General features: G+C 37.2%; 1 protein-coding gene across 5 annotated transcripts in view; it reads left to right on the top strand.

Moving 5' to 3' along the window:
* Positions 1-27,600, top strand: part of PIK3C2G (phosphatidylinositol-4-phosphate 3-kinase catalytic subunit type 2 gamma) — a gene marked incomplete at both ends in the record, with an annotated part of 233,519 nt that overhangs the window by 111,557 nt on the left and 94,362 nt on the right. For all 5 annotated transcript variants that reach the window (XM_081128961.1, XM_081128959.1, XM_081128958.1 and 2 more), the window contains one exon: positions 27,184-27,364. In XM_081128961.1, the coding sequence (XP_080985087.1) occupies positions 27,184-27,364 (181 nt within the window). The remainder of the gene's footprint in view (positions 1-27,183; positions 27,365-27,600) is intronic.

The following is a 27,600-nucleotide window of genomic DNA, read 5'->3' as shown; positions in this document are numbered from 1 at the left end:
TTTCAGAGAAAAGTGTGATCTTGAAGTTCATGCAATGTTTATAAATCTAGTTTATTCTATTTTAATTCTTTGTAGTTCTCTATTGTATAAATATATAACAACTTATTTATCTCTTCTATTTTGGAGGCCATAAATATTTGTTGTAAAATACTGGTACATTTGGATTTACTTCTATCACCTTATTTTGTGTTTTCTAAGTACCTTCATCTTCTGTTTATCTTCCTCCCCTTTTTTGCCTTCTTTTGAATGTTTTATTCATTGTCCCCACTTTATTAGTTTGACATTTTAAACTCTAATTTTGTAATAGCTGTGTTAGAAATTATAATATTCATGCCTCACGTAAGAATCTAAGATTTGAAAATGAGAAAGTTCTTTTTTTTCACTCATTAAAAAAATTGTACAAGTCTTGGGTTATCTCAATAAAACAAGGTCCTGCCTTATTGCAGCTACATTCTGATTCTACAAAAACCTACATGTTAGTGACTTTAGCACACTTTGTCTCCAAACAACTTACCTCCTAATTTATATGCTATTGCTGTTATGTATTATGGTTCTGTTTTGTTTTATGTTTAACTTTATAACATATTTTTATTATTTGTTTACTCTGTGAACATTTGTGTATCTTGTCCACTTCCTTTGTTCTTCATTCCTTTTTGCATCTTAGACTTTTCACCTGAACTCACTTTCCTTCTACCTGAAGGGAATTCTCTGTGGAGATGTGTTGATACAAACTCTGGCCATTCTTATTTTCTAAAAAAAACTTTAGCTAACTTCATTTTTTTTTTTGAAAGATATAAGTGCTGAATATACAACTCTAGGTTGACAATTGCTTCCTTTTAGCAGTTTGAAAATATTCTACTGTCTTGTGATTTCAACTGATGCTATTGAGAAATCATTCATCATTCTAGTTTTCTTTGTAGTGTTTTTTTTCCCTTCTGGCCATTTTTAAGACCTTCTCTTTGTCTTCAGATTTACTATGATGTGTACAGATGCTGACTTGTTTTTATTTATCCCGCTTGGAATTTGGGGCTTTTTGGCTTTAAGGATTTTTTTAGTTGATTCTGAGAATTCAATTTTTATTTCTTCAAATAATGTCTTTCCACCATTTTTTTCTCTAATCTCTTCCTGAAATACAATTAGACATATATTATACCCTCTCTCTCTGTTTTGTCTTTTTATTGCTCTTCCACATTTTTTATTTATCTCCCTGTACTTAAATTTATTTTAATCACATTTTTATTTATGAAAGCTATTTTTTATTATTTATCTCATTATTATAGTGTTTCTCTCCTGTACATGTTTTTATTCTTTTTTTAGTTTTTAGGTATGTGCAATATAGATATTTTCTATAGTAGAGCTGATAATTCTAACAGCCGAAGTCTTTATGGGTCTGGTTCTTCTGTCTTTTATTGCTGCTGATTCTGAGTCATGGTTCCATGTTTTCTTATATATATTTGGGTATTTGATTAAGAGCTCATATTTTTGGGAACTTATCTGTAGGCATTCTTATCTGTTGGTATCAGGCCTGCCTGGAGAGAAGGCAGATTCCATCAAAGAGGATTTGCATTTGCTTCTGCCAAGTGGCTGAGAGCTCTCTCAATCCATACCATATTAATAACTAAGTTATTGGCTTAAGGATTTTCTGACCACTAGTATAATATGTGTATGGGATATAAATCCAGGTAGAAGAAATCTCCCAGAGCCAAGGTTTCAAAAAGTTAATTTTCCTTGTGCTCTGAAAGATACCCAGTTGATTTTAGTTTATTCTTACACCAAAAGCTTACCCCTGTGGGCTTCAAGATTTTTGTGTAAATCTCTTACCAAATTCCTGTTCTTAGGGTACACTCTTTGTTATCCCCATGTGAAAAACAAAACTCCAGGTTACTTGAGTTTAGCAAATACTAGGCAGAATTCACCTTCTGAGTCCTGTTTACCTCTTCACATTTCTGTCTTCTCTTATTTTTTGGCATATGAGAATCTTTACCTTCCTGCTGGCTTATCAGCACATTTAATGCACTTAAAAATAAATATTTAAAATTATAATCTTGTATTTGGGGTTTTTTAAATGGGAAAGTTGTTCAAAATTTTAAATTGCTATACTGCTAGAAACAGAAATCAATGATCAATTTTAAAATATATTAAATTTGCAAAATTGTTATAAGAAGCAATATGCACATTATGATTCATTACCTATCTGTGTATCTCCAGTATGTAAGACAGTGCTTAGATCTTTGTAGTCTCTTTCAAAAAAATTATATAAGTACACACACTTATGCACACACACACATGAAGAGTGTGGGATAGCCATTCTTTTTGGTATATTTACTAGGTGTCACTCACTCCAGTAAATTTCACACACAAATTATCTCTTGTAATCCTTACCACAGCTGTATGCATTCCTAAAAAAACTCACATTCTGCAGAATCACTTACTAAAAGTAATAAGGATTATGGAGGAAGAGTGTTGAAGTTGACTATCCAAAATTTATATGAACATTGTTTTTAGAGCGCTAGCTAAAACAGTAACAATCAATAATAAATATCAGAACAATTTTAAAAGATGTTAAATTCCTAATGAAGAAAGCAATAACAAAATAAATACAAAATTTTAACTTGAAAAAATATAAGATAAATGTACCTTGAAGGAAGCAAGTATAAAGACCTTTTATGAGAGAGGCTATGGCAACTTTGAGCTGAGGACTTGGATACTACTAGAACACTACTGTTCTTTCCCCATGGTTTATTATTATATTCGCCTCTTTTGCTAAACTTTGCATTCATCTGCTGCTTCTTAGTGGTACAAAACATTAACATGCTGGAAAAAATTGCTTATGAACCGATGTGACTGAAGTACATGCTATCGTTCCCTCATATGCTAATCGTATATCGGCTAATTCACATTACAAAAAGTGTGCTATTTGAGAACAAACCATATTAGTATCCTCATATTCCTGACAAGGAAAATGAGACTTAGAGAAGTTAAATAGCTTGCCCAAAGTTATTCAGCTAATAAGTGCTGAGTCTGGGGTTTGAATAGTGTGATTCCAGACACTCCTAACTACTATGCTTCTCTGGTATAACAGACCCCAAGAAAAGAAGATTCACCTGAAACAGGATAAATTGTGTTAAATACTGTGGCTGTGTGGGTCCTGTTTTTGACTGTCTTTTAAGAGCTAATACAATTTTAAAATAACAGAATTGGACTGAAAATTATCTTAAATGGATAACTGTTCTAAAACGTTGATTTCTAATTGCTTTAAGGCTTGCCTTGGTGTTAACATTGCAATAATATCACCATGTCAGAGCCATGCAGGTATACCAGGATTAAGCAACATAAAGTAATAAGTACTATTTCTGTGGCTTCCTTTGGTGTTGGTCCACATCAGCAGGATAAGAGAAAAGGCATGCACATTCATTTAGTTATCTTTTTTTCATCTAATCTTTATTGACTACTTCCTAGTTGCTGGGATGCATCAGTGAACAAAACAAATTTGTGCCCTTAGGGGTTTACATTTTAGAAGAAAAAGAGAAAACACACAGATAAATGTATGATGTCAAGTGGTAACAAGTATTATTAGGACAAATAGAGAAGCACTCAGGATGCTGCTGGTAGGCATAGTAAGACATTCTGCAAATATCTGAATGAAGAGAAGGAGGGATCCATTTGAATGCCTAGGGAAAGACCCTTCAGGACTGAGGGCTGGAGCTCTACATGTGGTGTATTAGAGAAGGCCAGGTCCACGGGGTGAGCCAGGGGCTTGGGAGTGAGCCAGGGTAGGGGTCAGGTCACCATTGGCCACGGTAAGAATTTTGGATTTTATTGTGAATGAGATAGAAATTCATTGATGAAGTTTGAACAGGGAAGAATATAAAATGATTCACAATTTAAAAGCCCTGTCACTATTGTGTGGTGCAGTGATTTTCAACTTTTTTAATTAAAATTCTGTGCCAATCTGACAAAAAATTAGGTATAATTTTGATTCAGTCACACAGGATAGCTATTGTTTTGTTGGCTGTTTTATTTTATTTTATTTGACAATCTAAGGGAAAAGAGATCAGTGGCCCTGACTAAATAGTTAGGTATTATGTGTTTTAAAAATTCTTGTGGCACACCAGTTTGCCTGCCCCAGCACACCTGTTGAAAATCACTGGTGTGGTGAATAGATCTTGTGTGTTTCTATGTGTATGTTTGGAGATGTAAGGATGAAAATAATCAGAATAGTCCAAATAGTCCAAATTTGGAGTAAGGTTATAGTGATGAAAATGGTATAAAGCATTCAGATTCAGGATATACATTAAAGGTAGAAACAATAAAATTTGTTGATGTAGAGTCCTCCTATGAATTTGAAATGGTGCAAAATTCCCATAAACAGTAGAGAGAGAGAGAAATAATGAGCTTAATCAACCATTTAAAAAAAAAAGCAAAAAATAATCAGTAGAAATTGGAATAATGTCACAGTCCATCCTGAAATATTCAGACTTCTGCTTTCAACACAAACATCTTCAAGGTTGGTGTAAAAGTATTGGCTTCACATGTTTTTATTTGTAGAAGCCTTTTAAAAAGTGAAATCTTCCACCGCACCACAATATATAAAATACTTAGTTGTATTGTATTCATATACATGTTGTACATAAATCCAAGCTCCTAACATTTATAATAAATTTAATCTGTTAAATAATGCTATTTTAACAAATATTAAAATGTTAGTGCCTTCATAAAGTTTAAACATTTGTTGAGTGGCATGAAAGCCAGATGGATGGAGGGATTTATTTAGAGAAGTTTGAAAGCTTCAAGAACTAGCACATGGAAAAAAGTCAATAGCAAACCACTTTACTTTAGCACAGAAAGGAGAAAGCTCTGTTAAGATGACTCCAAGGTCATATAATCGCCATTACCCTTCCTTAACCTTCATCTGTTGCAAACTTCTAATTCAATCACACATGAATAAAGCATTAACATTTGACACAAATAGAATTAATAAGCTCTTTTCTACTTTGTATGTTCCTAATTTAATAGAACTAATATGATAACACAAGAGCACTGTTCTTTAAAAAAACAACCAGTAGGATTCTTCATTTTCACCTTTTATTTTTATTTTTACTGAGTTAATTTTTGCAGCTTACCATGTTTTAGAAAAACAAGTACTGAATGACCTTTCGTCATCCGTAGTGTACTGTTTTTGAAATGCTGAAAGACAGGAAGTCATGGGCAAGCGATATTGGTAATGAATTCTCCAGTTATCCACTGATTATAAATTCATTGATTCAGTCAAACAAGTTATAGTCGTATCAGTTTGCTCAAATCTAGCAAACAGATTTTAAATATATAGACACTGTTTCACAGAATTGATTCTACTACTCCGCTTGTTAGAATTATCCCTGGTATAGCTGTATCACCCTGGTAGTAAATCCAATGCACAAAATGCTGACTCCCAAAACCAAGAACAAGGGAGCAATGAGTAATATTTCTCATCTCCACATTTTATCCTTTAATTCGTTTCCCTGTTGATTCTCGAATGCTCTCCCTATCCAGAGCCTTTAAAGTATTATTGTTGTTTTTCAGTTTTGTTTACAGATAATTTTTCAGAAACTTTTCAACTATGTCAAGTAAAGTAGACTTGAATCAGGAACCCGTGCAAGGCAAGATTTGCCTGTCAAGAATCCTAATAAACATTTCACTTTTGATAAATAAAGTTTTTTGGAAATCTGTGGAAAAAGACTACTCAGTTTTCATGATCAAATGTTCGGACAGCCACCCTCTCATAAGGATCATTGCCCCTTTTCTTGGAAATCATTCTGCCGAGCTCTACTCACTACCTCACAATTGCCAAGGAGTCTTCCTTCTTGCTTTCAGAAACATCTCACCTTTGATTTTATGGGCCTGTTTTTCAGTGCTTACAAGGAAGGCATTAGATGTCCTTCTGTTTGATTGTTCAGTTGATCTGACTGACACTGTTTCCTTAAATTCAGTTCGAGGTCATGATTTGTGAGACTACAGGGAACAAATAGTTATTGTGACATCTTCTCCCTTGTTGGTAATAAATATACATTGCGATTAATTGTTATACTTCATGATCTTGGAGCAGTGATAGTCAGTGATTAAAAACAATTTCCAACCATTTATGGCACGAAATTGGTTTCTCAAGGATTGAGTGTCATAAAAAATAATGAATGGAAACGTTGCTATGGATTACTTTTTAAAAAATATTTTAATCTCACCCTTTGTTGCTGTGAACCACATAGGCATGTGCTTAATGACCAGAAAATGAGTAATGTGCTGATGTGAATCTGAGCAGCTTAATTTTGTTGGTTAAAGTGAACAATGCACAGAATAAACCAATGACTGAAATGTATCGTAGGGAAAAGAAAACAAAAACAAAAACATGGTTTTATTTCTCTGAAATTACATTATAAACCTTGTATTCATTTTTGCAGCAAAATAGTCTCTAGAAACTGTTGAATGTGTTCTTTGGTCATACACCCATATTTCTTCAATCAACTATTCAGATAAAGCTTTTGTATTATATTTTCAAACTTTAATCAGAGTTAAATGTACTTTATATGGAATTGTGATTAGTAGCTCCTTGGTTCCCCTCAGACCCTAAACTATTGTAGCTGAGAAGCCCATTTCTGATTTTTTTTTAAAAAAAAAAGGAAAGAAAGAAAAGCTCTTATTTGCAAAGTAGTTTATAGCTTTCTTGATGTCAGTGCAATTAAGCTTTTGACTCTGGATAAAATGGAAAGGGGAATGTTTCCTTAGACATGCTTTAATAAATTTGGTAATTAATGGCAATAAATTGCTTATTTTAACTATGACCTTTTCAAAGACATGTTGATGATGCTCAAATTACACTGTACTTTTAATTACATTTCAGATTATAGTTGAGTTTTCTTTAAACTAGCTATTAAATATATTATCACATGGATGCTCATCTCTTATTTAACATCTTAGCCCTTTTAAATATTTTCTAATAACCCATCTTCCCCCAAATTTTTCCATTCTCTAAATTATTCTCTCTCTCCCCCCCCCCCCATCCCTCTCTCACTTCCACATATGGTTTCTGATATTATCTTCTGATATTTTATTTTCCTCTTTAAAAGACACATGCATGCTTAATTCACCTATGGGTCTTCTTTTTCAAAAAAGTTTATTAGACAAACTGGTTATTGTAGTATTAGATATCAACACTTCTTGCCTCCTAGCTATCTTACCTATGTACTTAAATTTTTTAAGTGAGGTAAAGCAAAGGGCAGCCATCTCCTACTCTTCCCTCCTCCCCCATTTAGGCTTTAGGAGACCTGGCACTACTAACTGTGTTGGAAGATTTGGAGCCACATAAAGTTGACCTGAGAGTTATTGCCCAGCATGCTTTCTCTCTTTATCACATTCTGCTATTGGATCTCATCTTTTCCTGCACCCATTTGGGTTGGGTGTTAGTCAAAGCCAGGGTATTTGTCAAAGTTGCTGGTTGATAGAAGCATTAAAATCAAGACACAAGGTCAAGGTAGGAAGACACAGAGAGAGCCCAGGGTTTCTATCATTTGGTCAGAGAGCGTTCAGGTAGATACTTTTTGGTAATTTAGAGGTACATATTCCAAAATTATCTTCCAAGGAACCACAGCCCAGTTAAGGCTCAGTGGTCAAGTAAATTTGCAAAGGGCTGAATGCTCTGTTCCAACCATGGAGAGTCATAGTGCACTTGAAGATGTTAAAGGTTCTGAAAAATACTGTCTTTTAGAAAAATGTTGTTTATATAGTTTTCCCAAAACCTATTTGACTTATTGGTGTCCCTTGAACAGACACTCTGGCAATTAAAGCCTAGAATGCATCCTTACCACCTCTTCTGTTGGCTTCAAGTTCAGGCACTGAGGTCTGTACATTCAAAGAATCTCTGGCAACTCTTCCTTCCTGCCACTACCTGTGTTCGGGTTAGTTCTCAATGTTCAATACGAGTAAAAAGAGACATAACTCATATCAATAGGACTATCTGTAGTTTCAAAAATCAAATTCAATGTTATAATTTTGATTGTTTATCATCAAATAATTTATCTTAGGGTTTGAAAAAGAATTGAAGAAAGGCATCTTACTGATTTATCAAAAGAGAAAATGGGTCTTAAGAAGTCAAGGAACACTGATTTAGACCTTCATGGGGCCTCACGCATTGCATCAGACCGAGTCTAAACTGTTTTTCTGCTCCCCCATGAACCATAGCTGCTCTTAGCAATGCAATTAGCTGACTAGAAATAAACAAAACTTGTCCTCATCTTGAGAAGCTATAAAAATGCACTGGGAGAACCAGCTGCCTGACCTCGGTCAAGCAAGACAATTACTCTCTATGGACCTTAGTCTCCTTATCTACAAAATGAGTGCAGAAGATTAGACTATTCCCATCCCATATGAATTTAACACCTCTTTTCTACTAAAAAATCTTGAATGTGTGCATACTACTCTCCCCAATGCTAACTGTTTTAAAAGCTCCATCTTAGCTCAGCATGTAAGACTTCCATAATCTATCACAAATCTGTCTTTACAACTTTTTTTTTTTTCTTTCCACTAGTCCTGCCATAAACTCCCCAGTCTTGTCAGATCTTCCAGGTCACTATCACCTGAATAATGCTTGTTTATTCCTCTCACAGAGCCTTTGCTTATGACAGTTTCATCTCTGGAGACGTCCTACCACGTGCTTCTTCTCCAACACATTCCCATCCATGTCTTACTTATTTCTTAGGGTTTAATTCATATCCAACCTTTCTGCAATAATTCTGAACAATAGTAATTTCTTCCTAGCTAATTTCCTGTACCAAAAATATATATGCCATTATTTGATTCTCATAATGTAAGGTCTTGTGTATTTAAGTATATCATTCCCCCAATTGAGTTGTATGTTCCTCTAAGGCTAGGAACTCTTGTACTTTAATGGCTTTCTCACAGTGATTAATAAAATATAGTACCTATGGTCAATAATTAAGATTCATGAATATTTGTATAAATCATGGAAGATGTCTAAGTACATATAGAGTCTATTTATAGAAAACCCAGAGCTGCATCAAAAAAATCAAAATGACACTTCCTGAGAAAGCTGGGAGAAACGTGATCCTATTAAACTTTCTTGGTCACTAACTTTTTCAAAATAGAAACTAATTCACCTTTTTTCAAATTTTCAAATTTGAAAAGGCACTTTGTATTTTTTGATTCAAAAATACATTCAAATGAATACACACATAAAAAAGAGAAATATTAAGTCATTAATTTAGTCTAAGAAGTGGTTACACATTGTAATTCTTTCACATTTTGCTTAAAGTATCTTTCTTTTTAAATGCATCTACACTTAGAAACTAAACATCTGTAGATACTTTAACTGTATTTTTGGACTCAGAATTTATGTCTAAAGACATTCTTTCACTGGCTATACTTATTAGCTCTCTAAAGGTTTGCATTCCAGTCACTTTATATGACTGCTTGAAATGATGTTGCTGATTCATTTTTATATTTGTTTAGCATCTGTCTCTTCCCACTATAATGTAAACTCCATGGCCACAAGAACTTTGGTCTTCATGATTACCACCATGTCTTGGTCACTCTGGACTGCCATGTTTTGGTCACCACTGCATTATCAGGGCCTGTGTAGTTGCTTTGTGTCTATCTTTTGAGTAAGTAAACGAAACACTTGCATAAACTAGAGCAAGTCACTTTTTCTCTCTTGGCCTCATCCATTGCATCTAAAAATAGAAAAGTTTATCCCAATATGTTTTAAACATGTGTTCCTTCAAACCATAAAGTTCCCTGGCACTGTCTTGGAGTGAAAGGAAAGCCCAAAACTAACATTGTTTCAGGCTGCTTATCTCACTCTCAATGGGCAAATCTTTTTTTTTCTTTTTGTATCTGTTTTTTTTTAATGGGCATGGGTGTGGGAGGAAGAAGATGGCCCTAAAGAAAATTTTGTTTAAAAAAATCATATTACTTTTTACAATTAAAAATACTTTGAAATAAGATTATTTTCATAACTATTTCTATAGTCCAATTCTCATTGTAAAGCTTGTTTCAAGGCTATTTTTTATTGAGTAAATACTAAAAAAAATTATTATTCACTCCATTACCATGCAAACATTAAACTGGAAGTTATAGCACATGTTTCTTATGAAAAGGCAAAATGCCCTTGTGTATCTGGGCCAGTCTGGCCATTTATAAGGTATTGAAGTTTCCAATGTCAATTTCCATCTTATGCTCATGACTGCTACTTCTTTGCCTGCTCAACCAACTCAGATAAAACACTGAACACAACAAATTTGTGGATCCAGCTATGTGGATCAAGTAGAAATAACATATCTAGAGCAACTGTTCAGTATATGATGAGAAATGAAGAAAAATATTCAGATATAATATTCAATTTTATCAGTAATAATAATGATCACTTTAGAGTGACTGCTGAATCAATTACATTATTGTTTTTACATTGGTGCCTTGACTTCAATTATTGCTTTTGATATTATTATGTGTTTGTTCGGTTTGTTATTGTAGCGGTTGTTTTGACAACACTTTTGACAATGACATCAAATAAACTGACACTAAACTTGAATAGCCTTGAAACCAGACTTGTCTTGAACAATGAAGAAAGCTCCTCCATTATTCTTCTTGTTTTTATTAAACTGAGCATGTTGGCTAAATAACATTTAAATAAGAAATATCTTTAACAGTCATTCTGATTGAGACAAGTTTAAGTTTTTCATCAGGTAATGTTTAGGAAAACATTTTTCTGTAAAATGAGCCATACTCTAACCAAAAATATTTAGGAAATCTAGAAAAATATGACCTAGAGTTCAAACTGCATATTTCTAAGCATAGCAAAAACAAATACTATTATTGTTGAGCAGATATTAATGACTTTCACTAGGTACATTCCTAAGTTATATAATTTAATCCTTAGAGCAATATTTAAATACTATTGAGACTCAGAGATCTTAAGTTAGAGGTCAAAAGTCACACAGCAATTAAATGACCCAACCATATTACAAATTCAGATATATCTGACCTGACTCCTTAGCCTATGGTTTTGCCTGTATTTCAAGATCTTCAGTCTGAAATGACAACCTCTTAATTGATAACCACCAGTATTACCCATCCAGCAGAGAGAAATAGGACCATGAATGAGATGCCCTGAAGCACAATTTACCATGAAGAAACCATGGACTTTCGCTTGCTGGATTCTTTGTCTATTTATAACTTCCCAGAACTCCTGGGAAACGAAACAAGCAAAATCCACCAACAACTTATGCTCTCATCACCCTGTTTTCTCCATTTGTGAAAATGAAAATGATTACACTATAATCAGAAAAAGCATTAAAACAAAATTAGTTATTTTGTTCTGTTGCTAATCAAAATTAAGGGGAACAGAAAAAATAAAGCATAAACTAAGAAAATGAGTTAAGCCTTATGAGATTCATCTAACATAAAATTTTAATACAGAGGGGACACTCCTCCAAAGATAGAACATGTAAATATTTGATTTATAATTCAAATTAGTAATTTTCAAGTTTGGCTGAGTGTCATTTTCTAAGGAATGTGAATACTAAATCACTTGTTCTTTTTTTTAATGTGTGTCAGAAAAGCATTGCTGACCAATTAATTCCAAAGTAATTTCAGTTACCTTCCTTTTGAGCACTATCATCCATCCTCAACTAATGATTTCAGAGGCAGAGTCTCAAAGTGAGACTCCTAAAACTGTCCTTAAAGGGTAGTTATGAAGGGAAAGTCCCACAAAAGACCCAGTGATTTGGTGGTCCAAGGTGGAAAAGACTTGTTCTAAAGAGCATCAAAACAAAAATCACAGTAGAGAGAAAAAGCTACACATGGGTTGTTACAAACTATATTAATTTTCACAGATATATCTTTTTATTATTATTATAACTGCTCAAGTCTTAAAAAGACTAAATTTTAGGGTCTAACTTTTTGGGGGCACCAATATCATGATTAGCAGTCAATCTAAACATCTTACAATGAGCTTTTGTAATTTTTTTGGAAATTAATGCTCTATTTAGTTACCTGAATAGATCCCTTCTCGCACACAGACGTGCTCTTTCTCAGAAACACACATCATTTTTTTCTTACATTTGCAACTTTTTACCTCTAAGATACAAGAAATTCCAATTTCAAATGACATGAATAAAAAGTGGTTTATCTTTTCACATATCATAACACTTAACTAATGTAACTTTGCCAATGATGAACTTTCAACCTGACCACTTTTAACTAAGTGTATTTAATTATACAATTATTTTTGCTTAATAAAAATTTCTTCAATATTATTTCCCCATGATCTGAGTACCCCAAATCACAATGTGGTGGAACACATCTGGTAACCTTGAAATGTTTCAAAATTCTCAAATGGATAATAATGTGTAGGTTAACAATCATATTTTAAACATACGTATATATGTATAATGTTAATTTTTTAGATTAGAGGAAGTAGCATGTTAAAATATAATTTAATAGGATTCTATAAATCCATAATTATTAATGAATTAGCTTTGATCAAGATAGAAAAGAAACTAATTTTATGAAGACTGGTTTTATTTTACAGTAACTTGTCTATTCAACAAATATTGACTGCCATCTTTGTCAGAAACTCGTAGGTCACAAGAGTGTGAAGTCACAGTCCTACCCTTAATGAATTTAAAGCCTAGTAAAAAAATTAAAACAAAATTACAAGACACAATAATATTAGAAGAATAATGAATACAAAGAAGTACTTAACCCTTACTGAATGGATGTTGCGCACCTGTCTGAGACTGGAAAAATCTAAGAAAGACTTTTCAGCAAATGTGTTAATTAAGTTGACCATTAAAGGATAAACAGGTGTTGATATATTAAAATATAATTTTAGACACAGGGGATGAGGCAATTCAAAACCATTGTAGCCTGAGAAAGCCATGAAGATTCAAGTTATTGTACGTATGGAATATGTTTGCAATGGAAGTACATTTACATTCTTCATGTTTAGAATGAAAGAACATGAATGGGAGTCAGAGACCAGACTTTAGGATGTGGAGGAGCTAAGTTATAAAGTGCCCTCTATGTTACACTAATGATTTTATATTTTATCCCGAAGGCTATATGGATTTTAATCACTAGAACAGAACTTCATTAAACTAAGTAAAGAGGAGTAATTTGAGGTAGAAAAAAGTGCAGGTGGCAGTAAAATCAATGCCAGTTGATTCCAGGAATACCTGCAGAAATTAAGGCCTCAGTTAAATTCTGTCAGTGGGGACAGACAGAAGAAATTAGATCTGAGAGCTCTTTGGATAGTAAGCACAATAGGACATGCTAACAAATTTGATGTTGGGGATGAAGGTGAGAGAATAATCACAGATGGTTTCCTCATTTTTAGTTAGGGCGATGGAAGACTGGCCATTCTATTCATGGAGATAATTCAGGTAAAGAAGCAGATATTGGGAGAATTATGATGAAATTAGTCCTGTTAAGGTTAAAATGCCTCAGGAAAATCCAAGAGTGGTATTTTGTAGACAGATGAATGTGTAAGTTCGGATCACACACAGAAAGAGTTCTAGGTTAAAAACTCTTATTAGTCTACCAGTGCTGCCATAGCAGATACCACAGAGTGGGTGGCTGAAACCATAAAGTTTTCTTTTCTCCCATTTCTGGAGTCTGGAAGTTCAAGATAGAGGTGCTGGAAGGGTTGGCTTCTAGTCTCTTCCTGGAGTACAGCCAGCCTACCTTCTCTCTGGGTCCTCGCATTGCCTTTTCTCGGTTCCCCTGCTCTCCTGGTCTCTCTTCCCTTTCTTATATGGACACCAATCCTATTGGATTAGGTCCACACCCTTATGACCTCATTTAATCTAAATTACCTCCGTTAAGGCTTATATCCAAATACCGTCACACTGGGGGTTAGGGCCTCAGTGTATGAATTTGGGGGGAGACACAATTCAGTCCATAACAGAAATAAAGATTTGGTGATAAGACAGACATTATTTTCATCTATTTACAAATGGAAAGACTAAGCTTGGTACTGCTAAATCACTTGTGCTGCCATACAGAGAGCACTGGAAATAAAATATGCCTAGTTCCCTCTCTACATACATATGATATAGTGGACAGAAATGCCTCCAGGTTGTGGAGGCCTCAGAAAACCGCTCAGTTTATGTGGAATTTCCAAAAGGAATGGGATTAAATGGTGCTAGCCAAGTTCAGGGGACATGCTATTTCATGGCAGTGAGTAAGACCGTCCCAGAAGTTTTCTCAGAACATCAAACACAGGTCCAAATCTTATGGATAATATCCCAGGGAACCTGTAATATCCTCAAAGAATAAACCATGCTATTTGTGACTCTGAAGAATAAAGGGCAAAGCGGCCACCCCAGCTGTGATTTGAAACTGAGGTTCCAGGGAAGCTAGGTATTTCGAGGCCAGCTTTGCCTTAAACCTATAGACCTGCCTCTCTGGCTGTGTTCAAACACACGAACTGTTCACTGCACAATATGATGATTATCCGGCTTTCACCAGAGGGCTATGCAAGAACAAAAGGCTGAGACGTAAAGAGGATTTTTATTATTAGGCTGCTATTCTTATGAAACATGAATATAGGAAAGAAACTGCCTTGTGTTAAGAGAAATTTTGTTAAGGAAACTTTATGAAAAAGATTCTTATGCTGCCTTTCCATTAACGATACCTGTATTCAGAAAAAAAAAAAGGCTGAGTTAGAAAACTCAGTTCAGAACCACATTTTCAGAGTACGTATGGGAAAATATAGACATCTATTAGACTAATTTAAAATTCCACGAGTGTGGATTTGAGCGTTAATTATATGTCAAGAGGAATTTATTGTGTTATGGCTCATATGCTGATGTTAGTGACTCTCCATTCCTCTTTTGCCACAACCTGGAATTATTTGGAACCATGGGCCCAATTATGATGGGTAGCTCCAGGTACATCTGTTGTGTGTGTGGACAGTTCAGCAAGATTCTTAGGCTCCCAAATGCAATCAAGATATTATTTTCAAATCAGGGTGTTCTATCTCTACTTTTCTAGTCCTATCTGGCACTACCACTTGTTTAAGTAAACCACAGAAGGCCAGACCCTTCCAAATTGTGGGGGTCTCAGTTTTCTACAGTGAGGGAGGGTGGAGAAAAGGTGAGTCAGGTGTATGATTTGCATTATCAAAGTCCATTTCACATATATTATTCTTTCCATAAAGGAAATAAGGGAAATATAAGTATTCTTTTTTATAAATATTTCACACAAAAGTATATTTAGGTTTACAAGCTCTTCTTTAAAAGTTCAAAAAATATTAAAAGAAGAAAGGAAGTATTATTGGCATTTTTGGTGGGGCTTTGACAGGGAGTTTGTAGATAGCAGGACAAAATGAAATGAAGAACTTAGGAAAGAAAGAAGGCAATCTGGAGAGCAGGAGACTTGTAAGGGTTGGAAAACAGGAAGCAAGAGAAAAAGAGCTTAAAGAAAAACAGGAGGAAGTGGCAAAAAAGGGATTCCTAGATTGGGTATTGGTCTCTGTCTGAATCATCAGCTGGTATCTGTGTTAGGTAGGATATCAGGGGGTGGTACAGCATGATGGTGAACAGAGGGCTTTGGAGTCAGAAAACCAAAATTTGAATCCTTGGTCCACTGATTGGGTGACTTTGGGCAAGGTACTCAATCTCTATAAACCACAATATCCTCATCTGTAAAACAGAAGGAATCATATTACCTGGAGTGAATGTGAGGATGACCTAAGACAGCTATGTAAAATGCTCTCAAAATGCCTGGCATATAGTAAATGCTTGGTAGATTCATTAAGGATTACAATTACAGAACCCTAGATCTAGAAGGTAGCTTACCAAGCCTCATGAACTCCAACATTTTACAGACTAGCAAAGTGAAGAGCTAAAGCATTAAGTTCCTTGCCAGAGGTGATACAAGTGGAAAGTTATAGTCCAAATTGGGCTTTAATGGTTTTCAGGACACTGTTAATAAGCAAGGACTGCAGTGAAAAAATAACATAGAGTGCCTTAAACAACAGGAATTTATTTCTCTCAATTCTGGGGGCTGGGAAGTCCAAGATCAAGGAATTGCCAATTCCATTTCCTCCCACAGGCCCTCTCCCTGGCTTGTAGGCAGACACTGGATGCCTTCTTGCTATATCCTCACATGGCCCAAGAGAGCAGAGAGCTCCAGTCTCTTCTCCTTAGGGCATTAATCCCATCACGGAGGCCCCACAGTCAAGACCTCACCTAAATTTAATCACATCCCAAAGGTCCGACCCCTGAATATCATCATAGTGAGGTTGGGACTTAACATATATTTTGGGGGGACACAAACATTCAGCCCATGACTGGCATCAGGTGTGGTAAGAAGAGCCTAGAGCAGTGGTTAAGAGCTCTGGGTTCTAGTCATAGGACCTTAGGCAAGTCCCTTAATCTTTCAGTATCATCACCTAGTAAATGTGGGAGTTTATGTCATGTCACTCAGCTCCATGCTCCTGTAATGTTATCCTCTGAGAATATGGGTGTAATTTACAGTGAGATAGATGTCTGATTGGAGTAAGAGGGGCAGGAACTAATGGGGAACACAACAAGAGAGAGCAGAGCTGAGTGGAGTTTTTAGCAAAGGAAGAACAGAAGCAGAGGGATTCTTGAGGGTCAGGGAAAGGAGAAAACCAAGTGTGAGAACAGGGAGATGCAATACAGGAGGGTCTCACAGATAGCTATCTCTTCCAGAGTGTGCCCAGGGCCAAAATCCTCCCTGTTTTGTTTTATTTTGCATTAGGCTTAATAAGCACAAATGGAATATAATGGTGGGTTTGAGAGGGGTGCTAACAGCTATTCACAGCTTGGTGTTTAATTGAGGAAAATAATTTCAATAAAATAACTTATACTAAAGCAGTGAGTATGTTTTGGAGTGGGAGGAAGAGGGCAGCATTTCTGCTCTTAAATCACATTATTCCATATATTTAACATGTGGACATATGAAAACATGTGAGTGGACCGGAAAGGGTTTTATTGATTTACCTGTAGCTCCAAAGTTGACCATGCCTGTCAGCAAGATGAGTGGAAAGGGCTCTAATTCAGTATTATAGATTCAGGAACCTCTTCAAGGGAACTTACTGGCTCAGCATAGTTTTTGGGTTTTGGTTTTTTTCCTTCATAGCTCCCTGTTGATCCTACGAGAGCATCATTGCTGTATACCAGTAATCCTGATTATAAGTGTTTACACAAACTGGGTATCGTCTATGGCTAATTTTCCTTCAGAAAAATACCATTTAAGCTTACAATTAAATATGTGATGGTCATATCTGTTAAAGACTTTATTTAAATATGATGAGACACTATTAATTATAATAGTAAACACATCCTTATGCATCCACATAGATGCAGTGTTGATAACATATTGCTAAAGAAACAAGTTCACTTTCTTGAACACAGTTCTGTGCTTAGCAATGATTGTCCATAAATGGAGCCAAAATGGACACTGCTCTATAAGAGCAGGGAGTGGCGGCGAGAGCAAAGAGAAAAACCTCAGCCAAGTCTCCTACGAATTTTGGTGCAAGATCCTCCAGTCCTATTTCACATTTTGAGGCTTTCCTCTCATGCAGTGCAGTCGGTGCATTTCCTGAAGCTGTATTTCTCTGTGCACTGACTTTTAAATTTTTAACTGTCTCAACTAGTTTTCTTTAAACTGACTAAGCTTGGTAGGTCTCCAATAAAAGTTTTTATTAGTTTTAAAATACTACCTTTGCTATTCACATTTCCTAATTAAAACCAAAGTAGATTCTATAGTTTCCTGGTCACTCTAGGATATCATACAACTCCTACCAGTTTTGTCCAATTGAAAACTTCATTTTCTTCTCCTGTTTTGACATGTGCCTCCTCCTTACTCCCCGGCTCCCGCCAGGCTTTAGCTGGGAAGAATTGCAGTGGGTAGAGGATATGGTGTCTGCTGTCTCACTCCTTCTCTTTTCCAGTCCTAACTTCTTTTGACTTTGGAGTAGGGAGAAAAGACAGATGACCCTTATACTTGATGTGGCAAGTAATTGCAATTCTCTGTCCACAGTCTCTGATTTTCCATCAAGGACCACAGTGGGTTCTCAGGGGTCAATGCTGGTTGCATTATGTGGGTAACTTCTTTGGGTAGCCTTGCAGGACCTTCCCACCAGGAGATTTGACTTTGGCTCAACCCCTTCCTACACAAGGACTTTATTTAAACCTCCTTCTGTGTGTTTATTTGAGCCTTGAGAAGCTCCCACATCCTTGCTTTGCCAAACTGTTGAGGTGCAGGAATGCAGACCATTGCTAGCCACTCTCTCCATCCTGTTCTCGCATCTTCTTCCTATCCACATAAGCCCAGGGGAAATCAACAAACCCTCTTTCTAATCTGGGAATGAGGCAACAGTCTCCTGTTCTTGCACACACTCAAATAAATGGCTCTCTTTGAGTTTCCCTCCTCACTGAATGTTGCACAGAGAGTAGGCGGGTGTGTAACCCCTCTGTTCTTCAATAGGCTGATGGCTCTTGATGCTCAAACACCGTTTTCCTTCAATCCCATCTGCAAATATATACTAAGACCCGGTAGGGGAGATAATGCTTGGTGTACCATGGCCAGTTAGGCCATCTCCCAACAAGCCTTGAAGAGTTGTCTAACTTCCATTTGTTTCTTAAAATATAGGATATCTGTTGTTTCTTTAATCTTGAGTTTTTATAGCCAACTCCAGGACAACGAGGGAAGTTCCACTCAACATACTGATATAGATGCTTCCTCATCGAAAGCCATTGTCCTCTCCTGCGCATCCACATCGGTCTTCTAGCTGTAACCCTTACGGCAGAGCTCTTAGTTTCCCAGAGCAGCTACATGTGCTGCCTCTGTCACTGCCCTCAGCCATCAGGCCCTCTATCTAGTCCTGTGTTATGTAAGCCCTAAAAAAATCTTGCTTGCCATTGCCCTATTGCACTCATCAGCACAATGGTTTTACTCAGGGAGACTCTCTATTAGATACTCAAATGCTTGGCTGGACAAAGCAACAGATGGTACATAGGCCTATTCACGCTTTTAAATGAGTCAAAAAGTATGTTAGTAGTAATAAAATAACAATAAAATTTCAGCAGTGTAACAGAATATATAATTCCAAAATGAGCCGGATCAAATCATTTTTGAAATACCCTTTGAGGACTTTTATGATCCATGAAAGAAAGCCATTTTTATTACTTTTATAGGTTTTTTTAAAAAAAAAAAAATCTGAAATAGTATACTCAGATTGATCACTCATCTAATTCACCAGACTTGCATCCAGATGACTTTTGTTTATTTTCAGTAAGTAGGTTTGCCCCAAAATATCATCAGGAATAACATTGGAGATGTTTAAAAAATATGCTCCGTATTCTAAAGGCAATACAAACAAATGAATGAAAACAAAAGCAAAGCAAAGAAAAAAAGAAAGAATATGAAACTTGGCAGATTTATTAGTTTTTACCATAGCCCCAAAGTTTCAGTGGCTTATAACAACGAAGATTTATTTCTCACTGATGCAGCACATGGATTGCAGACTTGCTTGGCTCTCTGGACCCCACACAGCAATGCTCGGCTCTGCTCCACATTGTCTTCTCATTCCAGGACTGAGGGAACAGCCCCCAGCTGGAGCATGCTGTTCTCATGGCAGAAAGCATAAGCACAAGAGGCCAGACCAGTCCATGATGGCACATTCAAAACACCTGCACAGACATGGCTGCACATTTCATACAGTCACATCTTATTGGCCAAAGCAAGCCACACGGCCAACCCCAACAAGGACTACAGAAGTAGCCTCTGTCTACGGGAAGGCAGTGGAAGTCACCTAGCAAAGAATGGGGACGTGTAATCTCTTTCAGAGAAGAAAGCATAGAGGTAGGAATAATAAATCTAAAACAGTGTGAGCACAATGGAAACATCTAAGTATGAACATAATATAATATTCCAAGACACTACTTGCAAGGTGGTAATAAATATATTATAATGCATAAATATTAGACGTATAAATGATGGTATGGAGATAAAATTAGATCAATTACAGACCTTATGGGCTCCTTTCATATATTTGTGTTGCAAACATGCACACAATCTCTGGAATATGAATTTCATTATTTTATAAATTTCTTCCCCCTTAATAGTTTTATACTTAAAGTTGTTACAAAATGGCATATTGACAAATATATATTGCAAAATAACTATTGATTGTAAGTTATGTTTCTGCAGGCTTGTCCCATATAATGCTTCTTAGGTGCAATATTTAACAGAAGTTAAGTGCTATGTATCTGAAAGACCAAATCAATATTCTGAGAATGAACTAGTCATAGGAAACAGTTATCTTTGCACGAACTATAAAATGTACCAAGTTTAGGGAAATATTAAATCAATTGCAAGCACTGAGAAATAAGAGTTGTAAAGGCTAAAGAAATATAAGCTTTTTACTTCTTTACACACTTGAAATTTTTAAATTAATACTTCCGTTTCAAGTATTGGATTTCAGCCCTTATGTGTCCCAGGGTTATAAACAAACTTGAAGTCACACTCTAGAAACTACCTGTGTTTAAAAACTGGTCTATTGAGCCACACACCTTGCCCCACCTAAAGTAGCAACAAACACAGGAAATGGGGAGGGGAGGTCCTAGAGTGACCTAAGATCACTCATTTATTGTGCAGCTCAGTTTTCTTCTGCTCCCGGATGTTGTTATCCCTCTTCGCTCACAGGAAATACACAAGTAGGTAAAAATTTAAGGCTGCCCCTAAGATGTGGGATATCTTGCTGCTGAGAACTAAAATTAAGACCTTCAGTGAAGGGAGTTATGAGGCCAGGAGAACTGGGATGGTGTGATTACTCTGTTCTGTCCTGCTGGTAGACTGATGAAATGAGAACTATCTGTACTTTTCCTGTGGCTCTAGCAAGTCACTCGCCATAAGACCAGAAGCTTTGCACATGAAGAAATGGAGAAAAACTCTAATTTCTGAGAAAAATCTCCATTTCATGCTAGCTGATGTTTGTGACTATTTTAGGTCTCTCTGAGTCCACCACAATTCCCTTAATTTAGCCAAATACCTTCATGATATCCTTTAACAAATGTGCTCAGTAACCTGGGTTGTATTTCCCTCTCTTCTTGCTTGCTGCCTCTCATACTTAACACTGTCAAAACCTTTAATCAGCTTGATTTTATTCATTTACCCTCATTTTAATGTTGTCGTTACTTGCAGTCTATACATGTACAAAATAATATCAAATTGAATCATCCTTGGATCTTGCAGACAGTAGGATAAACAGGTCTCTGGCCTTTTGAGATTTATCTCACAGTTTGTAAACAATCACATTGCCTGCATCTTAAAAGCCCCCGTTTCAACATCAAATCTTATTTGACATTTTTCAGTCCCGTGACCTTAGCTTAATTTTTTTTTAACTTGGCATAAGCAATACTGCTTTTCCCAGGTGACAACATATTTTGAAAAGAATTTTTGTAACGCTCAAAGGAGAGGGGCCAGCTGTTTTCTACAATCTTATAAACAGAAGCAATGAGTAAAAACTATGGCATGAGCCCGCCAGGCGTGGCTCAGCAGTTGAGCGTCATGTAGGATACAGGAGATCGCGGTTCGATTCCCGGTTGGAGCACATGCCCGGGTTGCGGGCTCGATCCCTAGTCGGATGTATGCAGGAGGCAGCAGATCAATGACTCTCTCATCAATGATGTTTCTATCTCTCTCCCTCTCCCTTCCTCTCTCTGAAATCAGTAAAGATATATTTTTAAAAATAATAAATAAATAAATAAACAAACAAACAAACAAACTGTGGCGTGAGGGGTCTACTACTTCCTACTGTGAAAATCCTGGACACAGAACTGAGTGACCCTCCACCCAAAACTGTATAGTCAACTTTCTATCATTGTTTTTATAGTTGTTCAAAATTAAAGGATGCGTTAATTTCTCTTGCCGGTAAAAGTGACTGTGACTCTCTTTTCATCTTCAAAATACTATGATTTCAACTCTGCAATGTGTAAAAACAGACTTATCACAAAGTTGGTTAAAAAGCCAAAGAGCTTAAACCAGATCACACCGGGAGAACATGCCATCTCGCAGGGATGCAGGGTTTGGATGAAACATTTTCTACTAGCAAAATAATCACAACGGGGTACACTTAGTTTTCTTCACTTTTATATTTTTTAGAACGCAGTCACATAATCTCTCTGCATATCTCCCTGCTCTGTTTTATTTTGAGCAAAGAATCAAGCTGAGCTTCTCCTCTTTGAATTAGCTGTTCATGAGAGAAGCAAATACATTTCTACTACAATAAGAATTAAGAGTATTATTAATGCAAATTATATAATTCTGGCAGTTCCTATGACCCTAACCTAAATATATATCTTTATTTTAGTAAAAAGTTGACTTCTGTGCAGAATAACTTTTCCTTTTAGCATATATATAGCAGTTGGGTGGTGATAGTTATATTTATTTACAAAAACAGGTTAAAATATCTTAAAAACAAGTGACTCGGTATTCAAAGTGTATAAAAATTCTGGCAAGGATTGATATAGAAATACTCTACCAATCAACTCCCTGTCTCACTGACACTCAAGTAGACTGTAAAATGGTATATTACCAAAATCCTCAAAATACTACAAGAATGTGAGAGGTAGACAATTCTACATAAAATGTTTTAAGTTTTACCTGTGCATGCTTACATTTGCAGCTTTCCAATTCACACTCAAACAACACTCACTTTCTTAGAGACTCCAAATAATGACATGATTCACTTATTATAGGTCTGACATTTCAAAATCTCACCAAAGAAGTGGGCAGGTAAATTTCTTATAGTCGCCTATTATTCTTACATTGAAAATACATCTTTACCCCCTTGAGTTTTTTCTTTAATGCTTTCCATAAGTAAGTAAGAACTATTATTCCACTGAAAGTTTATATTTCCTTTGGGAAAGGAAAAGAGGTTCTAGAAGCCAAGTTGACCTGACAGAGAGGAAACAAGATGGCGCGTAGGTCACAGCTGCACCCGCCGCCTCCCGCAACCACATCAACATCACAACTAAAATCAGAACCACCGTCACTCAGAGCCTCCTGAGATCCGGCTGCACAGAAGCCCCGCAACCAGGGAACTGACGAAGCACAGAGACCGGGAGGCAGGGCGGAGACGCGGGCGGATCGGGGCTGAATTGGAGACACGGCCGCGGGCCCACACCCGGTGCCGCGGGTTCAACCTGGGAGGGAATCTCCACAGGGGAGGTTTCCTGGAGGAGGGAGGGGTCCCAGCCCCACATCGGGCCCCCAGCCCAGGGCTCCAAAATCAGGAAGAGACGTCCCCACAACTCCAGGCTGTGAAACCAGCGGGGACTGTCCCTGAGGGTCGCGGAGGCTGCGGGAGCCCCAGCAGCTCCTCTAAAGGGCCTGCGCGCGGACTCACTCGGACGCTCCCTCTGAGCCCAGCGCCGGGCAGCAGCCTGAAAGGACCCGGGACACTCGGGGAGGAACTAACCTGCCTGAGATCCGGGCGAGAGCTGGGGGGGCGGCTTCCTCCCAGGCGGAAGGGCTGGCAGAGGCCGTGGCTCCTTTGGCGAGTCCTCCCGGGACACAGCCGGCAGGCAGGCGCCATGTTTGAATCGCCAGCACGTGACTCTCACCTTTGGCCCCGCCCCATGATTCCTGGAGGCCCCGCCCCTCCCCACCTGCAGCTCATCCAGGCCATTTCCAGGGGCTTTTCTGTGCAAGTGGCCTGTCAAGCCTCATGCTTAGGACTTTCCTAAAATCTCTCAAACAAGCAGCAGTGGTCCCCATACGGCTTGATAAGTGGCCCCAGGCCTGGCACTAGTGGCAGCTGCATTGGCTCATAGCTTGGCCTCTCCTGGGCACCTCCAAGCCCAGCACAAGTAGCAGCCAACTACGGTTTGCTGTGTAGCTCATGCTGGGTGGCCCTGGGCAAGGCACTGGCACAGGCTGACTTTGCACCTCCCAGGAGGTCTCAGGGACAGTGCACCCGGTGGTCAGACTCCACCACACTGGATTATAACCCTACCACATCCACGAGTGACATACTCAAGGGGCACACTTGATGAACACCAAAGCTCCACAGCAGCTCTTCAGCTATAGTTGCATCTGGTCCTCACAGCTGATTGGCCTGGGGGTCAATTCCTCCCAGTGACACCAACAGCGACCAAGGCTCAACTACAACAGGACAGTGCACACAGCCCACACACGGGAGAACCTAGAAGGTCCAGCTCAGGTGACTGGGGAGGCTGAGCCACTGGACCCTACAGGACACCTACTACACAAAGCCACTCTACCAATTCCAGGAGACATAGCAGCTCTACCTAATACATAGAAACAAACACCTGGAAGCACCCAAAATGTGGAGGCAAAGAAACACGTCACAAAGGAAAGAAAAGAAGAAATCTCTAGAAGAGGAACTAAATGAAATATACCCAAGCAAATTAAAAGATACAGAGTTCAGAATAATAGTTATAAGGATGCTCAAGGATATTAGTAAGAGTATGATGAAAATAATTGAGAAAATTGATGACATAATAAAGTACCAATTTGAAATGAAGGCTACACAAACTCAAATGAAGAATAATTTACAGGGAATCAACAGTAGAGTAAAGGACACTAAGAATCAAATCAGCCATTTGGAACATGAAGAAACAAAAAAACACCCAACCAGAAGAGCAAAAAGAAAAAAGAAAAAACAGAAATATGAAGATAGCCTAAGGAGCCTCTGGGACAACTTCAAGAGGCCCAACATTCGTACTATTGGGGTGTCAGAAGGAGAGAAAAGAGAGCAAGAAATTGAAAAGTTATTTGAAAAAATAATTACAGAAAACTTCCCCTACCTGGGGAAAGAAATCGACTTACAAGTCCAGGAAGCACAGAGGGTCCCAAACAAGAGGAACCCAAAGAGGCCCACAGCAAGACACATCATCATTAAAATGCCAAAGGTTAAAGACAAAGAGAGAATCTTAAAAGCAGCAAGAGAAAAGCAGTTAGTTACCTACAAGGGAGCACCCATACGACTGTCAGCTGATTTCTCAACAGAAACTTTGCAGGCCAGGAGGGAGTGGCAAGAAATATTCAAAGTGATGGAAAACATGGAACTACAACCAAGACTGCTCTACCCAGCAAAGCTATCATTTAGAATTGAAGGTCAGATAAAGAGCTTCTCAGACAAGGAAAAGCTAAAGGAGTTCATGACCACCAGACCAGCACTACAGGAAATGTTGAAGGGTCTTCTTTAAGAAGAAGCTAATGAACAAGAGAATCTGATGAACTAAATGGATCCAGAAACATTGATGCATGCAACAGATGGTCATATTTCAGAGGGAAGAGGGAAGGGGGTTGGAGGGTGGGAAGAGATTAACCAAGGAAGTTATATGCATGTATGCATAGACCATAGACACAGTCAATAACGGAGTGGGGGTTTGGGGAGGGGGTGGGAGTGAGGTGGAGGGGGTCAATTGGGGGGCTGGGAGAATGGGACACCTGTAATACTTTCAACAATAAAGTTAAATTTTTAAAAAATGCAGACTTATTCAATTAATTTTTTCAACTTAAATATGCCGGAATAGAAAACACAAAAAAAATAAAAGTAATATATGTTGGGCAGAAATGCAAAACTAGAAATTCAGCATGAAACTCATCTATGTATTTTTTGGCTGCTATGCATTTAATCTTTATTTTCAGTATTCCATTCTCACAATAATTTTCTTCTAGTTCCTTGAATGCTAATTATTTTTCAGGACAGAAGAAGACTAGAGACCAGTTAAGATTAAAAGAATCAACCAGAGAGAGGTTAATAATTAAAGGTATTAGTCTATTTTATTCTATTTTAGTGTTTTAGAGCATGATAGAAAGTAAAGTTTAAGCATATTAAAATTCGTTTCAAGGCAATAGAAATTGTCACATGGCAAAGTATTCAAATATTTGTCACTGTTCCATTATCTAGCAAAGTACTCTTACCTTTTTAATGTTCTGCACCTCTCGTGTTCGTGACATGAGCAGAATACCAGGCAGTGAGAGAAGCTAGCTTGGGGATGCTGTGACATACAGATGAATTAATGGTTTTTGACTGAGTAGTTATACATTGTGCTAAGCCTGTTTAAATGCATTAGCTCAGTCTATTTTCTATACAGCTCTGTAGAGTAGGAGTTATTATTTTATTTTACAGATAAAAATAAAATCTCAACCTTGTTAAGTAACTGACTTAAGTTACTTTTAAGTTGTAGGTCTGGGGCTTGAACCGAGAAATGCCAGAGAACAAAAATCATGCTCTTGCCTTTATAATATCTTCCTCTAGGTACTCAAGAGGAGGTGCTGGCAGAAAGAACAACACAGAGATATACAACAGTGTGGAGACATTGTCTTTTTTCTTTTTTAAATTATTTTTTATTTAGTGTCATTTTATTGTATTTTTATTGAATTTATTGGGGTGCCATTGGTTAATAAAATTATGTAGGTTTCAAGTGTGCAATTCTATAATACATCATCTGTATGTTGAATTGTGTGTGCACCACTCCAAGTCAAAATAAACCAACAAACAAAATAGAAACAGATTCGTAGATAAAGAGAACAGTGTGACAGCTGTCAGAGGGGAGGGAGTTTGAGGGCTAGGTGAAAAAGGTGAAGGGATTAAGCAAAAAAACACACCAAAAAAAACCTTAAACACAGACAACAGCATGGTCATTACCAGAGGGAAAGGCAGGTGGAGGGAGGCAGAAGAGGGTAAAGGGGGGACTAGCGGTGCTGGAAGGGGACATTATCATTTGAAGAAAAGCAGAAAAGGGTGAGGGTTGATGGAGGAGTTGCAATATGGTACAGTCACTTATAAATACTATTTCTAAAATTCTTTGTTCATGTTTTAGTAAGTCAGAAATATGTTCGTAAGTATTTGTTATAGAATTAACAAGCCCAAAAGAAGAAAAAGCACATTGTGAAGTGAAATGAAACACTGCAGGTCTCATTGATTCTTCGCCTTTGGAATCTCATTAGCTATCGGGTGGAATTTGATGACTGCCAACGAATAAACAGCATTTCTCCCATTCTAGGCTGTTAAATTGCCCAAAGCCACCAAGTACAGGTTAATCTAAAATGCACTTCCTTTTCCTTCTGGAGGTAGTTAAAAAATCAGCTTTAGATATAAGAATTCTTTTCCTCTCTTTCCTTCAGGCTGCTAAAAGATGCACAGAATGAAGCTTATTTTAAAAGCTGGTATCAGAAGCTGTTGGCTGCTCTCCAGTTCTGTGCAGGAAAAGCCTTGAGAGATGAGTTTTCCAAGGAGATGAAACTTATCAAAATCCTGGGAGACATTGGGGAAAAAGTCAAGTCTGCTAGTGACCTTCAAAGACAGGTTTGTTGAGAAACCAATCTTCATGTAGTGAAATATTTTTTTAAATCTTAGTTTAATTAAGTTTTAATTTCATTACTTAAAAAGCAAATTCCTTGACTATACTTAGACATGAGACACAAATCAATTATGGTTTTTTGTTTGTTTGTTTTATTGATTTTTTTAGAGAGAGAGGAAGGAAGAGAGAGATTCTTGTATGTGCCCTGACTGGGGATCAAACCTGCAACCTTGGCATATCA

This window comes from Miniopterus schreibersii (assembly GCF_964146895.1).
Source record: "Miniopterus schreibersii genome assembly, chromosome: 2".
Taxonomy (NCBI): Eukaryota; Metazoa; Chordata; class Mammalia; order Chiroptera; family Miniopteridae; genus Miniopterus; species Miniopterus schreibersii.
Note: the sequence above shows the minus strand (reverse complement) of the source record. Positions and strands in the feature narration are given on the sequence as shown.